This window comes from Thamnophis sirtalis, unplaced genomic scaffold (assembly GCF_051295495.1).
Source record: "Thamnophis sirtalis isolate CommonGarterSnake01/CBP01778 unplaced genomic scaffold, rThaSir2_p1.2 scaffold_1, whole genome shotgun sequence".
Classification (NCBI taxonomy): Eukaryota; Metazoa; Chordata; class Lepidosauria; order Squamata; family Natricidae; genus Thamnophis; species Thamnophis sirtalis.
The window spans coordinates 128,715,665-128,738,401 of NW_028261381.1; the positions used below are offsets into that span (position 1 = coordinate 128,715,665).

At 35.6% G+C, this 22,737-nt stretch overlaps 1 protein-coding gene across 1 annotated transcript in view; it reads right to left on the reverse strand.

Annotated features, from left to right (window-relative positions):
- Nucleotides 1-4,315: 4,315 nt before the first annotated feature.
- POMT2 (protein O-mannosyltransferase 2) overlaps nucleotides 4,316-22,737 on the reverse strand; it is a 29,778-nt gene continuing 11,356 nt past the window's right edge. Inside the window, exons 7-21 of the mRNA XM_087724739.1 lie at nucleotides 21,973-22,079; nucleotides 21,252-21,334; nucleotides 20,018-20,127; nucleotides 19,143-19,209; nucleotides 17,159-17,228; nucleotides 16,620-16,698; nucleotides 15,234-15,385; nucleotides 14,498-14,589; nucleotides 13,539-13,615; nucleotides 12,173-12,244; nucleotides 11,258-11,317; nucleotides 10,762-10,867; nucleotides 9,399-9,539; nucleotides 8,569-8,683; nucleotides 4,316-7,129 (exon numbers count right to left, since the gene is read on the reverse strand). Coding sequence (XP_087580865.1) covers nucleotides 7,024-7,129; nucleotides 8,569-8,683; nucleotides 9,399-9,539; nucleotides 10,762-10,867; nucleotides 11,258-11,317; nucleotides 12,173-12,244; nucleotides 13,539-13,615; nucleotides 14,498-14,589; nucleotides 15,234-15,385; nucleotides 16,620-16,698; nucleotides 17,159-17,228; nucleotides 19,143-19,209; nucleotides 20,018-20,127; nucleotides 21,252-21,334; nucleotides 21,973-22,079 — 1,437 coding nt within the window. The 3' untranslated portion in view covers nucleotides 4,316-7,023. The remainder of the gene's footprint in view (nucleotides 7,130-8,568; nucleotides 8,684-9,398; nucleotides 9,540-10,761; nucleotides 10,868-11,257; nucleotides 11,318-12,172; nucleotides 12,245-13,538; nucleotides 13,616-14,497; nucleotides 14,590-15,233; nucleotides 15,386-16,619; nucleotides 16,699-17,158; nucleotides 17,229-19,142; nucleotides 19,210-20,017; nucleotides 20,128-21,251; nucleotides 21,335-21,972; nucleotides 22,080-22,737) is intronic.

A 22,737-nucleotide genomic window follows, 5' to 3' on the forward strand; every position in this document is an offset into this window, starting at 1 on the left:
GTTCTAGGTATCCTCTTGAAACTTTGCTTTTTATATTGCCCCTTCTTAGTTTATGTTTATATTTATATTTCCTGCTTCTCCAGTTGTTTAAATGGAATACAAGCATTATTGCGTAACTGTGGTGGAATTAAAGTCAACACATTCAGGTAAGCATGTCAAAAAGGGCTAATCTGTTCTTCAGTGCCAGAACCTTAGACAACAGCAGCCATGGCAACTGACTCTGTATACAGAATCAATGAAACAGTAAACTTCCTTCAACCTGCAAGTTGTTAATCAGATGCTAGTGGGAGCTGCAAGAGATTTCACAGTTCAGGAAAGGACAAAGACTTTCTGCAAGTTTTACTTTGTTTTTGAAATATATATGGGTAAAACAGCAATATTTTTGCAGCAAGTTGAGATAGTCCTCAACATATGACCACAGTTGGTACAAGAACTTCCATTGATAAACAGTGTGGTCATTAAGTGAGTCATACTTTTTATCACCTGTTTGTTTTGGTTGTTAAGTGAATTATGTAATTGTTAAGTGGCTCTGGCTTTTCCCATTGATTTTGCTTATTGGAAGGCCCGTGAGAAGATCACAAAAATGGCAATGATGTGATCTGAAGATACAGCAACCACTGTAAATATATGCTAGTTGCCAAGCACATAGGTGTGGGGAATGTTGCACTGATTATGTGAGGATGTGTCATAATTCTTTTTTTTAACATCATCATAACTTTGAGTGGTCGTTTAACAGTCATACTGTAAGTCAAGCACTGTCTGTATTTGAGCACAGAGAAATATACGTAGTTGTCTGAGTGCCCAAGAAAATTAGAAAATGGATAGATGCAAAAGCATTTTGTTTTTTGCTGCTTTGTTCATTATATAGGATACTGTCCTGAGCTGATCTCTTTTGTGCATGTGTAGCTTGGGGTGAGGATCATAGGATTTCCTTTCTGGCACTAAAAGCAACTGATTGACATATCAGGCTGCTAATAATTTCACTCATGCAAGCTGTATGGTACCTAATGGAACCTGCAATCACAACCTTGTTCATACACTACTTTGCGCTAGGAAACCTCTTTTAAAAGTGCAGAAATGGGAGAATGGGTGCAGAATGCAAGGGTCTGACTTTCTTTTTTAGGGGAAGGATCAAACAAATTAGGCATTTGCCTTAAAATTATATTCCTTCAATTTTGTCTTAAGAGTCTTTTGCATCGGCATGTTTGGTTGCATTAATATTTGTGTTACTGTTTCTATTACATACATTTTGAGAAATCATTACCATTAAAAACTGAAATTATTTAAATGTATAAATGTATTGGGTGGGCCCACATATCAGGTATTATATACACTGGGCAGGAAGGGGGATGTTTTCCACTATGCCAAGAGAATCAACAGTCCGTTCCACTGCACGTAAAAAGTATATTATTAAAGATACTGATTTTGCATTATGCCATGTGTCCATTATCTCAAGTAAAGCAAAATGTAACAACATCCCTATGAAAAGTAATGGGTAAAAGGCCATTACAGATCCAATCTGGAACTAGGGAGAAATTTCCTGATGAGAACAATTAATCAGTGTTTGAGTCCAGAAACTGTGGGTGCTCCATCATTAGAGCTTTTCAAGAAGACATTGGACAACCATTTGTCTGGAAGGGTATAAAAGTTGTCTCGAATGGTCTAAGGCACCGATGGTGAACCTTTTTCACCTCGGGTGCCAAAAGCGTGTGTGTGCGCTATTGCATGCGCTCACATGCCCACACCCATAATTTAATGCCCCCTGGGCCATACCCCCTGCGTATGCACACGTGACACCCCCCTGCTGCCCTGTGCATGGCTTTCTTGGAGCCTGGGAAGTGCAAAAACAGCCCCCCCCCCCGCCACCTTGGAGGCCAGAAACAGCCCGTTTTTCGACTTCCAGTGGGCCCAGTAGGTCCGTTTTTCACCCTCCCCGGCTCGAGGCTTTCTAGGAGCCTGGGGAGGGTGAAAACAGCCTTCCCCAGCCCTCCTTAGGGTCAAAAAATCAGCTGGCCAGTGCACATATGTGCACTGGAACTGAGGGCTGCTGTGCCGGCTAATATGGCTCCGCATGTCACAGCCATAGGTTCACCACCACGGGTATAAGGTCTCCTGTTTTGAGCAGTGAGGTTGACTAGAAGATTAGAATGTCCCTTCCAATCCTGTTATTCTATGTTCAAACTTACCACTATTTCTTAAATTCCCTCAGCTTTTTTCTATTGATCATTTAAATATATTTCCTCTCCTTTTAACTTCACTGAAGCAATGGGATATAGAAGAAAAGCAAATATTTTGCTGAATTATGGTACTACCACTGACTAAATGGATAAGAGGTTGGTGAGTAAAACTTGATAAATGCAATCGAATAAAAAATTAATCGCATCAGTGACTTTTGAATTTGCAAAGTTCTCAACATGATTCTGCATTGCATTAAACCTTTTTATCACTCACCTTTATAGAACATTCACCCACTGTTTCCAGCCGAGTCCCTCAGCTGGATATTAGATAAATAATGAGCACACATTATTTAATTACATCAGTTATTCTTGTGTTGAACTTCTTGTTCCATGAAAAAGCTTCTGCTCTGCATGTAACTGCTTTCTGTAATATAAGCAACATAACTGATTGGTTTAAGATATGCACCTCAATGGCAACTTGGAAGCTTAATACTGAAATGGGGGCCATTTGGAGCCTCCAAATATAAGTGCTGTTCCTTCAATATTAGTTTTTTAGTTTAGTTTAGTTTAGTATACTTTATTCTTATTTCACATGGTACAACAAAAATAAATGCAGTCTTCGGTGTACATTACAATTATAAAAATACAAATATACATCCTTTACATTCTATATAATTGAAATTGAAAATCCAATATTGCACTATACCATAGAATTCAATATGGTTATCACCCTGGCATAGAAGCTGTTTTTCAGCCTATTTGTCCTTGTTTTGTCCTTTGAGGACCCAGATTGTTGGGGGCAATATGCTGACTCTCTGTAAACCGCTTAGAGAGGCCTGAAAGGCCTATGAAGCGGTATATAAGTCTACTGCTATTGCTATTGCTATTATCTTGTACCATCTGTCAGATGGTAATAGTTTTTTTTTAAAAGTGCCTGGGATGAAATGGATCCTTGAGAATGTTTTGAACTTTCTTAAGGCAGCAGGAGCTATCAAGCTCTTGCAAAGAGGGCAACCAATGATCCTCTGGGCAATGATGTTGACCCTCTGAAGTGCTGTCCTATCTGCCACTGTGCAATTGGCAAACCATACACCGATTAAACTTCAAAGAGTAAAAACAAGAAATCTAGTAGTGGTGCAAACTTATATCACATCTATGCATATGCTTATTTTCTCTTGAATCAGAATAAACTGGTGACAAGGTGGTGATATTCACAAACAACAAAACAAAAAAATAAAGAATGCCCCAGAAAATATAGTGATTCCATGTCCAATGTTAATATTCCTCAGTATTAACTAGTCTTCATCTTCATTTGAGTAAAAAAAAATTCAGAAATCAACAAGCTGTTTGAGACAAAAAAAACGTATTTATTAAAAAAATTAAAAGGTAATCTTTTTATCGATTAACCCTCTTTTTAAAAAACAGTGCCAGTTCAAAGGCAGTTTTCTTATATTAGTACTATGTACACTTAAAGAGCAATGACATGTATAAACTTAAAACATACAGGCAGTATTTATATGCAAATTACAACCAAGCACACTAACAACTTCAGTATTAGCAGCATCAGTAAGGAAAATCATAATGTAGGAGACTGAGTTTTACCAAAGGGCAGAGTGTGTGTGAAATAATAGCTAGTATTTTTTTTCTTAAATTGTTTATTTCTTATAGAAGCCAGAGACAGCCCGACTGCAAATCTTAAAACCATTTAGTGGAAGAGCTTCATTTGAATGGGCACAACCTCCTCCCACACCGCATGTTAAGACTATGCTTTCAGTGGCATCTATTTCTTCCTTCTTTCCTTCCTGTGTACCTTTTAAATAGATGAAAAATTCTAGAGAAATCAAAGGCTTATTCACTGTTTTGTAACCTCAGAGTTGACATTACTTTAATACAGATTGTATAAAGAAAGGCATAAGGGCTCCTATCAATCATGTGACTTTTTCCAGGCATGAATTTCAACAATAACCCAAGGAATAAAAAGCTTTTTAAATATTTGCTATCAAGAGAGGCTACTACTACCATAGTGACCCCCAATGAGAATGTACAGTATTGCTGGCTTCTCCTTCCATATCCCATGTGTGGTGTCATCACTGCAAGTCCCATCCTAGCATGGAAAAATAAGGATTATGCAATTCAAGGACTCAAAACAAAAAGTTTTATTTAGTCATGCCTTCAATCATGGTAAAGTGCTCTGTGTTCCATCAAGACCACAAAGGTGAAGATGAGAGACAATTGTAGGAGCCATATGGTTTTTAGTAACTAATAGGAAAGTGAATGATACAAACATTGGAAGAGCAGTGAAACTGAACACTATGAAATAATTGAAATATTTCGCAAAATCACAATGGCCTACTTCAAATGAGATTTTGCAGCCAACTCATTCTTTGGTCTGCATACTTCTTTTAGTACAATATTTAGTACAATATTTCTTTTCCTAAAAAGAAAAAGGCTTCAGAACAAGGAATGAATGATGTTAGTTAATTATATGCAGTAAAAGAAAAAATCAATAAAGTAGGATTTCAAAGTACAAGAAAACCAATAACAGATGTGTGGAAAGGCACACTACAGTCGAGACGTAAGCATGTATTAATGCATCACAAGTACAATATACTGAACTAAGGCACATTCACTTAGAATTACTCCTTCCCATAGAAACTGAGTACTTGCAGTGCCTTGGTAGAAGAGCTAAGGGGGACTATCTTCATACAGGCAAGAGGCCACCCAGTGCTAGCCTGCAATATTGAAGTTAATGACATTATGCTGGGAAAGACAGCAGTTAATGCCAGATCAGATATCTCTCTTTGCACAATGATAAACTAGACTTATTGCATCAAATTCAAAAGGAACTACTGAATACAGGTTCAAAAAAAATGTTCCATGCAATGCTGCCTTTTAGCCACAGCACGTATGTGCTGAATGATCAGAACATCAGGCAAGGCTACACTGAACAATTGTCCCCCGGAGTACTGCAGAATCCAGAAGAAAAGGGTCCATCAGCCTTGTTATAATACTATTTTGCACAATATAATTTTAGTTAATAAAAAGGCTGCACTCCTTTAAAAAGCCAAGTACATTCTAATCATTCTATTCATGTTATACAGCACACATACCATATAACATAAATAGTTCAGAACCATTTTATGAGGACTCTCATCACCAAATAATAGATGGATTCCTGCCATAGGAAATATACCAACTGTTACAATGATTTCCTACAATGCTCCATAAGTCACATAAAATAAACCTGTGACTTTTTATTATTATCTAGAGTAGCCTTTCTCAACTTGCTTTCTCAGTTGACCCATGGATCCCAAATATCATAGGGATTGGCTGTGTTTGTGTGATCCCAGTTGTAATCCCAGCATATTTGGAGGGTGTTGGTTTTCGGAAGGCTGCAAATGATAAGATTTGAAACCAAACACAACTCAAATGCACTGTGACAATTATTAGATTAAGACAGACTGTATTTCCTTTGTTTTTTGGATTGGAACATCTAAACTTTACTCAACATAATCACATCATGGGGATATTAGCAGTCTCTGTGCCAACCAAGATAGCCAATAAATGAAGAGTGACGTGGAAAATAGAATTTGGGAGGCTTCAAAATTTCATACGCATGCTAAAGTGAATTACTGGAATATCTCAGTAATCTGTACATGGATGATCAATGTAACTAGAGCTGAAACCAAATTCATTCTTTAAAAAATCCTGGTGCACAATAACTGAGAGTGAAATGTTTTTCAGTCAAATTGTTTTTCAGAGTTACTTTCACATGCAATCACAAACATTCTTCCTGTCCAGCTGAAGAGTTTAGTTCTATTATAAAGTTGCCCTGAAACTACAAAATCTTTCTTCAGATGGCTTAGTATAGGAAGACTTCTCAAAATAATGTATGTCTTTAACAAAGAATAACCCAGTATTACCACTTATTTTGCACAACCTACATTCATTCACGTCAGCTTTCTCTCAGGTGATGGAATAAATTGGATCAATGTCAGCATTAGCAAATGCTCTAAGCTATTATGTAATCCCTTCATTTTGCAGCCTTGCTCAAAAGGCATATCAGAGGAATTTAGAGCTTGAGACCAAAAAGTTAACATCACCTCTCTAAAAAATCAGAATAGTGGTGTCATGACGGGAATTTTATAATTTAATAATTCTATGAGTCTGCTAGGTAGTTGTAAGATTTTCTTAATTGCAACTAGTAGCTAGTGCTGAGAGACAGAAGTATTATGCAAAAATAGAAATAACATGTTGCGTTTTGTCTTAGAAGAAAAGAATGCACAGAAACCTCTAATGCTTCAAACAACTGAAGCATTTAAGTCCAATTATTTAAGATCAAAGCAAGAAAGAGAGGACTCTTGAGGGTATAGATGTGTACACAGAGAGACAATTTCCCTTTAAAAACATCATAAATTATTTGTTCTGAATTATCCCATTTGCAAAAGACCATTTTTTAAAAACACAGTTGATATTCCCCGTTGTTATGTCACACTTGAACAGAGATAGACTGCATACTCTACATCTTTTTGAAACACATGCATCCTCAAAATCACACATTATGACATTGCTGTAGATTGTCTTGATAAGACAGCATGAGTGTTTTAAGTATTGCTTGGACGGTTCAAACTTTAAAGTAGCAGCTGGCTCAAATGACTGGAGCAATGGACCTTTCTGTCAGAAGTTCTCCCACACTGTTGCCTCCTCCTTCAATAGTTCACGGTCTCCACTCAGAAATGTTTAAGAGAAGATTCTTCATAGCCATCATCAAATGGATAGAAATGTTTGACCACATGTATTCTTCTATTTTATTCCTTCCTTTTTTTAAAAAAAAATTGAGCTGGATCTAAAACTCCCATGTTTCCAGCCATTTAAGGCCTGCCATTGAGCTGCTGGGATCAGAAGCCAGAGGTCCCGTCATCCCATAAGACAGAGGATGGAAGAGGTAAAAGCTGTGGAAAATACACAAACACACAAACATAAATAATAAATTAAATCACCAAAAACACATAAAAGCAGAAGGTATCTCAGTGTCCCCTAAATTGGCCTAACTAACAGTAAATAACATTTATAACATATGACAGAGTTCATTCAATTGTATTGTTCACTGAATTCTGAGTTCAGAGAGAAAATGGCAATTGTGAAAGAAAAGCTGTTCACATTACAATATTTAGGGAACGTCTCATAGTAGTGGTAATATGATCTGGATTTGGGGAATATTACCATCAGTCTCCTGTCATAGACTGATGACTCTTCGTTGGCTTGGAGTTCTGTGGTGTTACACCCTCTACGGGAAGATGGGATCCATTTAAACAGTCTAAAGGACACTATTCTGTTCCAGTGGGAGCTTGGAGTTGTTCCCGGAGCTCTGGAACCTGCTTGGGACAAGAGTGTGGCCATGGCCCTAGATTTAATTGCATCTGTGTAGACTCTCTAGGCACATGGATCATGCAGGGTCCCCTGGTTTCCAGAGGAACTCAGATGATGAAATGGCATAAGAGATGCCTTAAAGTGCTGTTGGAAGAAAATGAAGAGCGAGCCCAATCAAAAGTAAGAGTTTTCCTTGAGAATTATCTTGTGACATTTAAGGCAGCAAAGGTAGCTTTTCTCCACTCTTATTATATCTGCAGAGAGATGGCTGGTGGCCCTTTTAAGATAACCCAGTCCCCCAGATTCCCACCAGGAGAATGTTTATAGGCTGCTGTAAGTTTTGTTCTAGGTGTCTGCCTCACAAAGTTACTCAGATTCACTCGGAGTTGGACTCTGATTGCACAGATCCTATGAGGTATAGTCTTGCCCAGTCATTTGGGAAGAGTTTGAATCTGTTGCTCTAATGAAATGAACAAGGTCCTTTAAAATGAGCCATGAATTAAATCATCTGTGTTTTACAGCTATTGGGATTGGCCTGGCCCACCTGTGTTTATGGACCCCATTGGCCTGGTGAGGTCCAGGAGAAGGGCCCCTCTGTCATTGCACCTATCCTCTGGAACATGCCCTCCCCCCACAAAGTAAGATTGGCTCCAAGCCTTCCGAACTTCCATAAGAACCTAAGGATCTGGCTCTGCTAGTTAGCTTGGGGCACCAATAGAGAACATCACAATGGAAGTGGTTGATCAATTAACAACAAATCCCCTCCTCCCCATCTTTAATTGGGGTTGCTTGTGTATTAATTTATTTTTTGTTTTTAATTTATACTATTTTTATCTTTTATGATTGTAAACTGTCCAGAGTTACCCTGACGTAAGATGTCAGTAAACATTATAAATAAATAAAATAAATGTTCTTCCTGGTTGGTTGCATTTGCTGGGAGGTGACATGTGGTTAGATTTGGACAATTAATTAAATATAATTAATTAAATATATTTTGAGCAGCTCAAGAACTGATTCTCACCTGTACACACTGAGCACAACCAACACTGCTATTCCATAGTTATAAATCTTCCCAGCTTGGATGCTGCTTGAAAAAAACCAAGCACAGAATTTCAGGAATACATCCCACGTAATCCCTGAGGGGGAAAAAACCAAATTAAATTTGATTTGCAATTAAATTAATACAATTTATATGACAACCATTCATGGATTTAATCAGTTTTCCCCATCTCATTAGAAATCACAATTTGGTAGAAACTTCTGGAAGATTTATATGGGGAAAGAAAAATCTGTGGAAAAGAACATGCAGGCCTCAGGCAGGGCATTTGGGGGCAAATGATGGACAGATGATGGGCAAGATGTAAAAAGACTTTAAAAAGAAGTACTGTAATATTTTATATCCTGAGACCATGAATAAGAATATTTAAAGCTGAATTTTTAACAATATTCTTAACCAATACACCTTGAAACCATTGTAAAAATAAAGTATTTCTGCAACACATATGAGGGCAAATTGTTTTAGAATCTTTATCAAATTCCTATTTGTAACCCTGATCATTCTAATGACCATTCTAACATCGACAGTATCAATACAAAAATGATGAGAATAGAGCAGTAGATTGCACAGGGCTATTGAATAACAGCTGGTATTTTGTATCCTAATCTCCTAAATTCAATTCTAGATTACAGTGCTCTCAATACTGATAAAAAATTGTTTCCTGAGAACCTTTTGAAAACATGCAACATGTGAAGCTAAACAGTGTGTGATCTCTTACAATCATGCTTTTCAAGACTCTCTGTAATCTGATTACCATTTTTAATTTCTGATATATAAAGATTTATAAATCCTACCTGTCAACATGATGGAGAAAAGCATGGCAGGGAAGTAATGATGGAAATAGAGCACTCTGCCCATCAGGAAGAAAGGAAAATAATGGAGAAACCATCCCAGGATAATCCTTCCCCCACCATGCTGCAAAACTCGAGCAAGCTCTGTAATATATGCATATACTTAAGTATGTTTTCACTGCCATTTAATCTCAATGTTTATACAGTACAAGCATTGGATCCTTTGAAACATCATAAAGAGATCTAATTCTAGGAAATATGTAAATACTAAACACTCATATTTACCAAATTAAGGGTTGATTGGACAGAATTATTGCTGAACCTTGCTTTGTGGAAAGCTTTCAAAAAAATCAAAACAAACTACACTATTAATAATCAGATCTATTTTCTTTATGCATGATAGTAAACGTTACAGTACCATGCTAGGTAAAGAAAGCCACTGGAACAACCATTATGAATAAGTATTTGAAAGAGCATTTTGAAAGCTGACGTGATTCCAAGCAAAAACCACATGAACTTTCATGATTACAAATAGTTCTCGACTTACGGCCACTTGTATTACCAGGTTCCAAAGGTCCAACAGACAGCTCCCTCCCACAATCACATGATTGCATTTTGTGCACTTGGCAACTGGCCCTCATTTATGGCTGACTGTACTGTCTTGTAGTCATGATTTGGGATGTTCTTTGCCCCCAAAAGCAGCATTTACATCACGTTTTCGGTAAAACTGCCCTATAGCGATAATTAAGCAGGTTTGCTTAATGACTGTGGCTCACCCCATGAGCCGAGGTGGCGCAGTGGTTAAATGCAGCACTGCAGGCTACTTCAGCTGACTGCAGTTCTGTAGTTCGGCTGCTCAAATCTCACTGGCTCAGGGTTGATTCAGCCTTCCATCCTTCCGAGGTGGGTAAAATGAGGACCCGGATTGTTGTTGGGGGCAATATGCTGACTCTGTAAACCACTTAGAGAGGGCTGAAAGCCCTATGAAGCGGTATATAACTGCTATTGCTATTAGTTTAACAACCACAGATTCACTTGATGACCATGGTAATTCACTAAAGAATCATCACAAAAAAGGCCATAAATTTGGGTCGGTCACACATTAATCCACTTTACAACAACTATCATAATTTATGACCATTTTGTTTTAGTGCTTAAGGCACCAGACTAAATGGCTGGAGATCATGTGCTCAGTTTTAGTTTTTTGTATATGCGTTTCTGGATCTCAGCATCAGTGATAATCCCCCTTTTCTCCCTTTTCCAATAATCTCCCTCTGAAGGAAATGTAATATAGCACTGGTTACATAGCATTTGTTGTTTTAAAATTCAAAGCAAGAATTTATAATAAGAAGAAAACTGATCTTACCTTTGTGTTCAGCTGTTAGTTGAACTCCTCGCTTCACAGCCACAGATATAAATATTATCATCATAAGATATAATCCAATAGCAATTAGACTCACCCACCAAATCACCTTTAAAAACAAAACATTGTAATTAAGCCTATTCAGTGCAATTTTTCTTCTTCTGTTCAATTGTGTCCTGTTCTTGGAGACTGCCTTTCAAGTCCTTGCAATTTTCTTAACAAGACTTTCCAGAATGGTCTGCAATTGCCTCTTTCCTAGAGCTGAGTGAGAGTGACTGGCCCAAGTTCATGCAACTGACTTTGGCTTAAGGCTGGTGCCTTAGTCACGACACCAAACTGGCTTTTGCAACATAAATAATAAAGAAGCAAAAGATAAAGATTACAATTAGGAAAAAAAAAGATTATAAAGAAAACCACTCAAATGGAATAAACATTCCAGGTGGCTCAAGACAAAGATGACTCATCCAATCTCAAGATAAAGAACCAAATTTTTACTTACCGGGTTTCCCAGCAAATAAACCCTATAGTCTGTTTCATTGACACCAGAAAAACGCAGACCCTATGGAGAAATTCATGGCTGAATCAGAAGTGATCAAAGTATTTAACTTTTAGCCCTAATTTTTTTTTAATTCACTGATTTTTCCTTCCATTGTAAAAGAAAAAAGTAAAGGTAGTTCTTGACTTATACTGTCATTATAATTGAGACCAGAATTATGTGCATAAATCATTTCAATTGTAAGTCACCTGAATGGATTTGAAGTTATGACCATTTTTCTGCAATGGTGGTTAAGTGAAAGCTGCAGTCATTAAGCAAACATTGTGTTCGTTAAGAATATCCACTTTCCCTAATAAGTGTTTTTTTTGCTAGAAACCAGAAATAAATGCTAGCAACTGGAAAAAGTCACAAATCGTGATGATATGATTGTGTGACAGTGCAAATTGCCATAAAAGTGAGGCAGTTGACAAGCATCCGAAGTACAACCATATGACTAGTGAAGGCTTGTAACTCCAAAAACAGATTGTAAATAGCTCTGGAGAGATTTGTTGTAACTTCAAATGGTTGTTAAATAATCAGTTGTAAGCCAACATGTATTTTATATTTATAAAACAATTCAAACTTTCAGTTAAAGTTTGGGTTTTAAATGCAGTTAAATATTTTTCAAGAACAGTTTTGCCTGAGCTTCATAGGTCTTTGCTAACTAGCATTCCAGAAGCATCTATTTAGATAACAGCCTCTAAATATAGATTTTTATTAAGCAATAAGAACTTCTGAAGAAAGAAAATGAGATTTGGGTGTACAGATGTCATTTAAACAGGCATACTGGAAATATGCAAAAAGAACTAACAACAATTTTTCATGCTTTTAAAAACAAGATGAAGACAGAGCTCTTCAACATTGATTCTGACCACATACCTGGTAATTGATTGGCCAATGCCAAGGTTTTGATGTGACTTCATTCTCCTTTGGTTTAAGGCCACTATTTCCCTTCCGATGAAATGAAAGGCAGAGTTATCAGTTATATTGCAAAACCTTTGTAACTGTCCATTTACCTTTTGTCTGTCTGTCTGTCATTATACCTCCCATATTTAACAATGCACTGTCCATCTAACTCATTTCATATAAGGGTGCATTAGCCACCTCTGGAAAGTTTATACACACATGTGCACACACAACACATATTCAATCTTTTACTGCTCTTTCTTACTAAATATCCTATTTTGCCTTCTGGTGGAGATAGCCTAACCCAGCCCACTTTGAGACTCTGATATCACATTTCAACCAGGAATGCTTGAGAAGATGCTCCATATTGAAAACTATGGGAATTTTTTTTGTTATTGTTCTTTATTCTCAACAATTATCCCTAAAATAGAAATTCATTAACTTTGCTTTCACACCGCTAACATATCTTTACTTTTACAAAAATAATTATTTTCCCTAAAGTGAATTAGAGTGTTGATTAATAACACTAAGCCCTTATATCATGGTATGTAAGTAGTAAGAAGCCCAATGTAATCTTGGGGTGATACATTCCCCACTCCCTGCTGCTCATGCAAACTGAAATAAAAAGTAAACAGAAAATTATCTTAGGCAGATAATATCCTCCTTCTGCTTACTGACAAATCAGAAATATAAAAAAGCAAAAATGTAGCTCCAATGCACAGAAATGTAACTATCATCCAAAAACTATACTAATCCTCTAATGTGGATAGATTTTGGAATATTGTATAAATACCGTAACTGCCTTAGGTAGTACCACACCAATAATGCTTCACACCAATAATGCTTACCATCAAAATGGATTCATACTGAATAGATTACTAATAAAAGTTCTAACATTTAGAAATTAGAAAACACTATTTATAAATAACTCAGAGCAACTTGATTCTCAGTCCAAATCAGACTGGCAGAAGTATGGATAAAATAATTAGGCTTTTATGACCCAGTCTAAGGAGGTATAAAAGACTGAAGACTAAAATACTAAGTTTCCAACTAACTCAGATTAGTTTATAAAAACATTTCCGCTTGCTAAAATATTATTAATAAACTATATCAGATAATTTATCTTTCTTTAAGTATCTACAGTATATTTTGAGGTATATGCTACAATCTAAGATATATTAATCTTCAGCCATCCCAGATCACTGAACGTGCCTTGAAAACTGCTGTCTCGCTAAGACAGACTTATTGGATTGAATCTTCTGCTATTTTGGCCCAAACTGTTTTTTTTTTTTTTTTTACATTGGAATGTTAAATACTAAGTCCGAAACAATCTACCTACTCGAATCATAACGATGTGAGATTCCAGCAGTATTTCTGGAAAGGAAGGTTTCAAAACATCCAAACTGATATTGGGCACTGCAGAAAAGAAGAGAGTTTAAGATGAATTTTATACATTAAATCTGCACAATCATTCTCTCGGCACTCAGTTAAATTCAGTGGGCCAGCATTATTGAAATAACAAAATATGCAGCCAAATCTTGACTGGTCAAATTCCCCTCAAGTCCTCATTCTAGTAATATCCGGGAACATTAAAACTGAATCATAGGATGTTTCACTTTTCATTTTTCTAAGTATCTGAAATGAGGAAAGGGGTACCCTAGAGTAGGCGTGCCAAATAATTTAAGACAGCTTTTTTTTTTTGTATTACTCTGGTCAACCTGTCTGCCGTGTTTCCCCAAAATAAGATCCAAACAAAAACTAAACCCTAGCATGATTTTTTCAGGATGCTCATAATATAAGCCCTACCCCAAAAATAAGCCCCAGTTAAGATCGTCAGCCAGACAGACGCATTTAGTACTTACACCGTAATGCCACACACACACACACACACACACACACACACACACACACACACACATGTTGTATTTGTGCTGATAAATAAACAAAGGGAGACTAGTATAGATCTATTTCAAGCTATTTAGCTCTCATCAGCTAGCCATACCCTTACTGGGATTCGAACCTGGGCTGTATTACATATTAGGCAGATGTTTTAACCACTAAGCCACAAGGTTCTCCTCCTTTATCAGCTGAGCCAGGGAGGCTTCCTCCCATATTTGGGCATACCAGGGGTTGTGACACTAAATAAATAAATAAATAAATAAATAAATAAATAAATAAATAAATAAATAAATAAATAAATAAATAAATAAATACATACATACATACATACATACATACATACATACATACATACATACATACATACATACATATTAATGATATGTTACAATCACATACATCTGGAATTAATGTGCTCTTCAATATTCCAAAGTGTATTTGGAGTCTCCTTCTGATATGGAGTGCAAGTGACTTCCACTTGTTCCCAGCCCCTGTGAAAGACAAATAGTTTTAATCAATACACCCCAATTTGCAGCCATATTTCTTGACTCTTTTTAACACATCTTTTTGAAGAGATCTGTTTTTGCTAGGAAATAAGGTAAATGATGATTTAACGGAATTATTTATTTTATTTGTTGAACAAGTCACATGGTGACATTTTATATAATAGAACACACATGGTATTATTATTGTATAAGATACTGTAAATATTACATCTGGAATATTGGGGATAAGTTCTGGGTGCTCATGATCAGAAAGAATAAATTCAAATGGAAAGAAAAGTAGTTCACAGTATAAGCATTGCGTGAAGGTCAGCTATGTTCAGTGAGACTTATTTCTAGATAAGTTTCAGCAATGGAGATTTCTTTTAATGTAACAGCAGATATGAGCTCTTTACTTTTTAAACCCACAACATATTACAAGTATATTCATACAAGATAACAAAGAATTAAATTAGCTATTCAGGCTAAAGGAGGAGTATGTCTCTAAAATACATATGGTTATAAATTTGCTGTTGTTTAATTTAAATTAGAAATTAGAAAACATAATTAGAATAGTAATGAAAAATGGTCTCTTAAAATAACTGTAAAGCCATGTTTTAAGAAAAAGTTAGCTTAGACATTTGAACAGTTACCATTTGGGTAGTGTCTTTCCCGTCGAACCCAAGATACAGGTAGTTGCTAGATGAACCAATCGTATTTGACTTCGCAGGACTTTGATACGTTTCCCATCCTTTCTTCCTACAACTTCAATTCGCCAGAAATCATTGGAGTCTCCAGATCCATTCTAGGAAACATATATATTACAGGATGGCGACAGGAAAGAGACATTAAAAAAATCTTTTTCTCTAAATAGCTAAAATTGATATTCATAGATCACTGTTGTGGCCCAGCAGGAGCCGTTGGAGCTGCCGATGGACTCCGATAGCGAGGAACCCTATGAGTCTGCTATGGAAGATGTGGAGGACCCTGGGCAGGGTTCAGACTCAGAGCAGGGACCAGAGAGGCTGGTTGGCCACCAGGAGGCACCTGAGGCATGGAGCAGTGGGGAAGATCAAAGGGAGTTTGTCCCTGACACCAGGCAACGAAGGGCGGAGAAACGGAGGCAGCAGTTACGGAGACAGACTCATAAGAAATAATCAAGCCCAGATGGTTGTGGCTTGGCCCCTCCCAAGAGAGTATATAAGAAGAGACTTGGGAGGAGTCCTTTTGCAGGACACAACCATTTGTAGTAATCTGGAGAACTCCTTGTCTGGTCTGCCTTGTGTTCCCATGTCTGTTGGAGTTTGGGTTGCTGCCAACATCTTGCCAGAGAGTCGTGTCTGGGCTTTCAGCCAACAGGATTATAATTGCTGTGAATAAAGAGTGGCAAACAGCTAAGCCTGTGTCTGTGTTCATTACCGGATGGAGGGGGGCCAGAACAGATCACCATATCTTTTATCCTTACTACAAAAACATTTACAATAGGTAGAAAAGAAAAAAGAAAAAAATGCCTGGCTTATTCAGCATTTCCCTTTTTTTTAATGTCACAGTAAGGGGAAACTCAGCATCCTGACTAGCTCCTTGGCTTTAGCAGTTATATATTTTTGGGCTTCTGATTGCATCCCCCAAATACCTTTTAATGCCTGAGCCTCTTGAAGTGGAATTTCCTGGCGCTCACTACAGAGTGCCATTACAGATCACATAGTAAATTGAAAAAAATTAATAAACTATTTAGAAAAGCTAAATGATTTGAGGTCCAAGAAAACAGTATATAGTCACACATAAATTCCATAATTGTATTTCAGTGCTTCAATTTATTAAATCCATTTTCCTCCTTATTTTCTTTTAAAAGTTCTATGTAGTTTTTAAAGCAGTATATTATTAACTATAAAATCCCTTGTGACCTCTTCGTTCTTCTATGAAGTATCACAGATCCTGAACAATTTAAAAGCAATAAAGCCACAACAGAAAAATGCAACCCTTTGCTTTAGCAAAATGTTTATTACAAATGGAAAGTAGAATCCTCTTCATTCACTTACAATGCCATATCCAGTGACTTGAAGATGTTTCCTTGTCAAGGGGGCCTCATGTTGATGACTGTGTAGATTTCTTGATGTCCTAAAGTTAAAATAAAGTTAAACTCTTTGATCAGATTTTTAGAATAATCCGAAAGATAAAAAAAAGTTTAAACAAAATGAGAGCAGTATAATAAAGTTTTGTTAAATATCTATTTATCCATCAATATACAAATATAATTTCTATATGGTGCTTGTTCATTTCCATGGAAACAATTTCCAAATATCCAGCCATGTTAGCTAGCTGTTTCTGCTCTTATATAAAATTAACCAAAGAATCTCTTTTGCTGATCCTAAGCATTTAAAGTTCAACTGCGTAACTTTACAAAATCCCAGAATACACCTGAAGCACAAAGAAAAGAAATAATAACAAACCAACATCAGCTTCAAAAATTTACTTTAGTCTTGGCTGGCAGATCAAAACTTCTACATTAATTAGAATAATTAATTCAGGCAAATCTAGAAAATCTTCAACTTCTTTTTCAAATTCCTGTGCAACTTACTCTTTGTGTTCCAGACGGATAATATCTCCATGTTTCACAAACTCCACGGGGAAGGAAGAGTCTGAATAATCTGATGAATAGAAGGGGTCTCAACATCAATTTGAGGAGAATGGGCCAAGACATTAGAACACTGATATCTAAATATATTACCAAAATAATATAAAGAGGGGAAGCAAACTTCCTAGCTCTATGATTTCATGCAACTGTAGAAAAACCGAAAATGTATTATTTCATTGCCCTGTGACTATCTGCACTTTTCAGTTAATAGCTGGAAGAGAAGCTGCTTCGACAAGTTAAGTTGCAAGTTGTGAAATAACCACTTTTTTACCCTAATCCAAATCAGTTAATTATTTCTTTCTTTTATTATAGCAGGTACCCAGTATCTGCAAGACATTTAATCCTCATTTATATGTGCCTATTCCTTGCTGATATCTAAACGAAGCAACTGGGCAGGGAGAGAAAGGCTGCAAGGCTATAAAAATTGCCCAATGAAAGCAACCCATTTCAAATTCTGGAAACTGTCTCTGCCACTTGAGTTCACTGTGGCACTTGTGGCAATTAGGAAAGGACCCTTGGAGCTATAAGTAATTAATGGGGACAATTTAAAGAAACATGGTTTTTTTTCTTTAGATTATTATTCCACCCTTTTTTTCATATATTCAGTTTGTACATATACAACTTTTTGTTTTGTTTGATCCTGGCACTTCTTCAGTATTCTGAAAAAAATTCTAAGTTTGTCAGCAACACAAGAACTTCAGAATTTAATAAGCAACTTATTTAATGTAATACTGAATGACGAATACTTGTATTAGGACACATAAAAAGTTTTATAAAATACCATGGTTAAAGAGAAATATTATTAACATAAATATTTAGAAATGTTAACATTACTTTCAAAAGTTAATATAGCTGATAACAAAAATAGTTGGATTAATATATTTATTTATTATGTGCCTATAATGTACACTTACAGCCAGCAGTTAAAACAGCAATTAATGCTGTAAGCTACTATGAGCAACAGTAAAATTGCAATGTAAAAGAAACAGCCTTAAAAATAAGGCAGATAACATATAATACATGCAAAATTATAAGCTGTTTGTCACATATCACCAAAATGAAATGAGAAGTTTTCTTTGGCAAGCTTTGATTGGATCCCATATTCCATTCATGCTTTTTGTATCAAAATGTTTGCCCGGCAGAGTAAAGTGTGCACTTCTATGTGTCCCCCTCTTGCCATTATTGAATTATTTAAAACAAATAAAATAAAATAAAGAGATTGGTGGAATCTGTGAGCTCATCCTAAAATCTAGCAAAACTAGTGCATATTTTCCAACTCATAAAAAAATGAACAATAGTCTTCAAATAGAGAATTGGATTTGCTGTCCCGAAGATTTTTTTAAAAATCTTTTTTAGTAATGTAAGATCAACATCATCATCTTATACTTCCAAAAGTAGTTTGCTCCACAGTCTGACAGATTTTCAGAGAAAATGTTTATCCCAAAATTTAATCAAAATCTACTTCACTGAAATGTCTTATCCCTTTTTCTGGCAATACTATCTAAAATATAGGAAAAACACTCTATTTCAACTGTTGTATATTTGAAATTCATTGAAAGCCTCTCATATTTTAATTCAAATCTATTTTTCCAAAGCAAAAACATATGTATTTATTAAATGTACATTAACTTTATCTGAAAAGACCTTTTTACTGTCCCAGCTGTCCTTCTGCTACACTTCCTTTTATTAATGTCCCCCAAATGAGATGTCCAAAATAGATACCCTATCAAGTGATACAAGCACGTTCCATTCTACAACTATGCTTTTCTTTTAAAGAAAGCCAAGATTTAAATTTAGCATATATTTCATATATCTGGGAAACACCATTGTTACAAGTATGACTGTACATAATCCTGAGAAAAGACACATTTTCATTGAAGAAAAGTAAAATGAGTAATATAATCTATTTGGGTGATTTTCAATTTACCTCTATTCAAGTTATGTTTCCTTATAATCCATAAGTTATTCAAGTCTTTGTGTAAATATGCAGTGACCTAGGGATACATAAAGAGTTATTAGATTTAATTTCTTAAGTTATGTTAACGAAGCTACAATTCTGTACTCATTACTAACAAATACAATACCTTACATGCAGGATTACATAAAACAAAAATGAAGAAAACAGATTTATCCCACTATTATTCCATAATGTCATTCAAAGTCGTGTTGATTTTGATGGTAGTAAGGATCTTAAGCTACCAAGGATCTTAAGCACAAATCATCAAAATAGTCTCATGAAGATTAGTTCATGAACCTAAGTGATGAAACACTGAAGTCTTTACATACATGTTTACAGATTAAATACATATATTTGGTCTATAAGGAGTGAAAAATGAGTAATAATATAGTATGCCATTAAATATTTATTAAATAATTGTTTGTACTGTAAAAAAGAATTGCAATCAAAGCTATTTCACACTGGTTACTTAGCCAGTAACATTTTTAGTTGACTAAAACTTTGATATTATGTTTTATTAGAAAACTAATATTTAATAATTTGTCAAGACTAATAATTGGTCTTGACAATGCAATAAATTTTAGTTTCGTAATATACCAATACAGGTACCAATAAGGTACCAATACGGAGTGAAGAAAATAATTGGAAGGTTGTAAGTACTCTTCAGGATCCAAGTTTGAGATTCCTGATTTAGAGAGCATGACTAGTAGCCATTTTCCATTCCATTCTTGAAGGCCATCACACGTAGTAAAAAAATAATTAATGTCCACATGTTTTAGTCATCTAAATGACTAATGGAAATATCAGTAGAATGATTGAAAATGGTATTTTCACACTTGACTGACCTGCTGCTGCCTTGCTCCCACTCCTTCAGGATACAGGTGCCAATGGGAGTGAAGGTATCCTCCTGCCATGCGAAGGTTCTTCAGTGTTATCACAGAGCCATATGCTACATCTAAAAAAAACCCAAGGGTTGCATTTGCAATCATAGATTACTGCTTTTTTCCCTTCCATTCAATTGTGTCTCATTCTCGGAGACTGCCTGAATAAGATTTTGGGCACATTTTTTCTGAAGTGGTTTACCACTGCCTCCTTCCTAGTGTTCCTTGTTCAGAAAACTGCTAAATAGATATAAAACAGATCAATCTGTCTAGATAATTCAGTCCCGTTTGAGCATCTTTCATGTAAACGTAATGCTGTTTGACAACTTCATGAGACTCATCAACCTGATTCATGTATCATATTAACCTACAATTATGGCTTGTTGAATAAGCAGTAACTGGCTGCTTTCTCAAAGACATGCACATTATATAATGTAATCCATCTGGCTTAAATTTATACAGTTTAAAATTTAGCATTTTATGTGTAACCTAGACTCTTATAAATTATTAAGTCATGATTAAGTCAAACAGTTGTACAATATGTACAACCACACTGCTGTACAACTTGGGAGACTACTACTGGTAGTTTATTGCTACTTACTCAAGAGTCATAGACATTTGTACAATGAGTGGCTTTGGACTTAATCTGCTGTATAATAACATATGGCTTTATTGCTCAGAAATAGCAATAGCACTTAGACTTATATACCGCTTCACAGTGCTTCCCAACTTACTCTAACCAGTTTGCAGAGTCAGCATATTGCCCCCAACAATCTGGGTCCTCAATATGCTTAATCTAACAGATGTGTGAAATTCAACTTATCAATATATTGCCCTCCCTTATCAATATATTGCCCTCCCACTTCAAGATTATGAAGTACATAATTTTAAACAAAACATTAACAAAAGCATTCTATATGCCTCTATCACACTTGTGCTTAATTTTACATTCCGTGTCCCCAAATCAAACATAACAAAGATTATTTTTTTAGAAATAATTTGGAGGCAGCACATCAAGGTATTTCAAACAATACCAAGCAAAAATTGCCTTTTACAAACCTTTTTCTTAAAAATTATTAATTGGCTTTGCTCTGAACGATCTAAAATGTTTCTAAATATAGGAAAATTTTGTTTACTAGAATGTAGAGTTAAAAAAATTTTCTAGAGCATTTGTCCCTTCAATAACCCTGATACTCACATTCTGGAACAGAAACATTATGAAGATTGTTTCCAATGAGTCGGGATTGAAATCCAGAGCTGAAAAAACCATCACCAGGTCCACTGAAAAAAAAAGTACTTGGGCTTTCAGTATACAGTATGATTAAATAAGGAGTCAATGTAACAGCAAAAGAAAAAATGCTTTCCACTTCTTTTAGATGTCTGCAAGGATCTAATGTCCTGAACCATTAGAACTATCATTTAGTTTAGATATACAATCAGATAAAGCCATGGATTAGACTTGAGAGATCTTTACAACCTGTCATTTCCAGAGGTAAATTATGAATTATCACATCAGTTTTCCAACCATAATCGGCAGTAATTTCAAAGCCTGGTTGGCTTCACTATTCACTAAAAATCATGTTTAGCCAGTTTTAAAATAAATGAAAACTCACTGAAAACAAGCTCAACAGTTCATGAGGTTTTCTTGGCAGCAATAAATAAGTAGTTCACTATTCCCTTTATCTTGGATGTGTGTATGTTGTTGTTGTTTTTACTTTTCAGACTACTCTGCATCCTTGAGGTTTCTAAGCCTGTTTAGCTTTGGCCTGGTGCTGCAATTAATCAATGTAAACACTACACTGAAGTCAATTAAATGTCTTTAAGAAAGGCTTGGTATAGGGTCCAAATAAACACTGCAGCAATTATAGTGCACAGTTCTCAACTGTGTATTTCCTCTCTGACAGAATGAGATGAGATACCTTCTGTTTAACACTGCAAAATGCACTGCAAAAAGAGCTGTGTAGAGAACAAGAGGCAGTACAATGAGGCAAAGTGCACGAGCCAAGAAGTGCTTTCCCAGTGTGACCTGAAATTAAAAAATAATAATAATAAGACAGGTGCATCAACTTTTAGGCAGGATTTTTCTTTATCAAAACAAGTTGTGTCTATATATTTCCAGTGCTGAAGCAACAAAGCCACAAATTTTACACTTGCAAACTTAAAATTAGACTGGAACAAAGCATACTCAATTTTTTAAAAAAGTTTCATCTGATGTATTATCTTCCCATAGTAAATCATGCCAGGAGTACATCAATATGGCAACAGAAAAGTCATATGTCATTTCAAAAACAATTTCATTGAAAATAAATAAAAAAGCTTTTGAAACTGTACATATGAACTGTGGGTACCGGGGAAAAAATCACATGGCATCTATCTAAAAAATAAATGCATTAATTAATCAAAATTTTGTTACTCATTCACATTTCAATGTTTCCTAAAAGATTTTCTGATGGGAGAATGAATTGGGGGCTCAATTTTCCATGTTTATTCAATATATTTTATTCCTGAGTACAGATTTGCACTGTTATTTCTAAATAAAGATATAAAAGATTGTACTTTGGGGCTTTTATCTTATGTACATGTAGAAGAATAGCTCTCACAGGTAAAATTATTTCTAGCATTGTTTGCTTACATATCTAACTAAAAACAATTCTGGACAAAATAGATAATTACAATCAAGATCA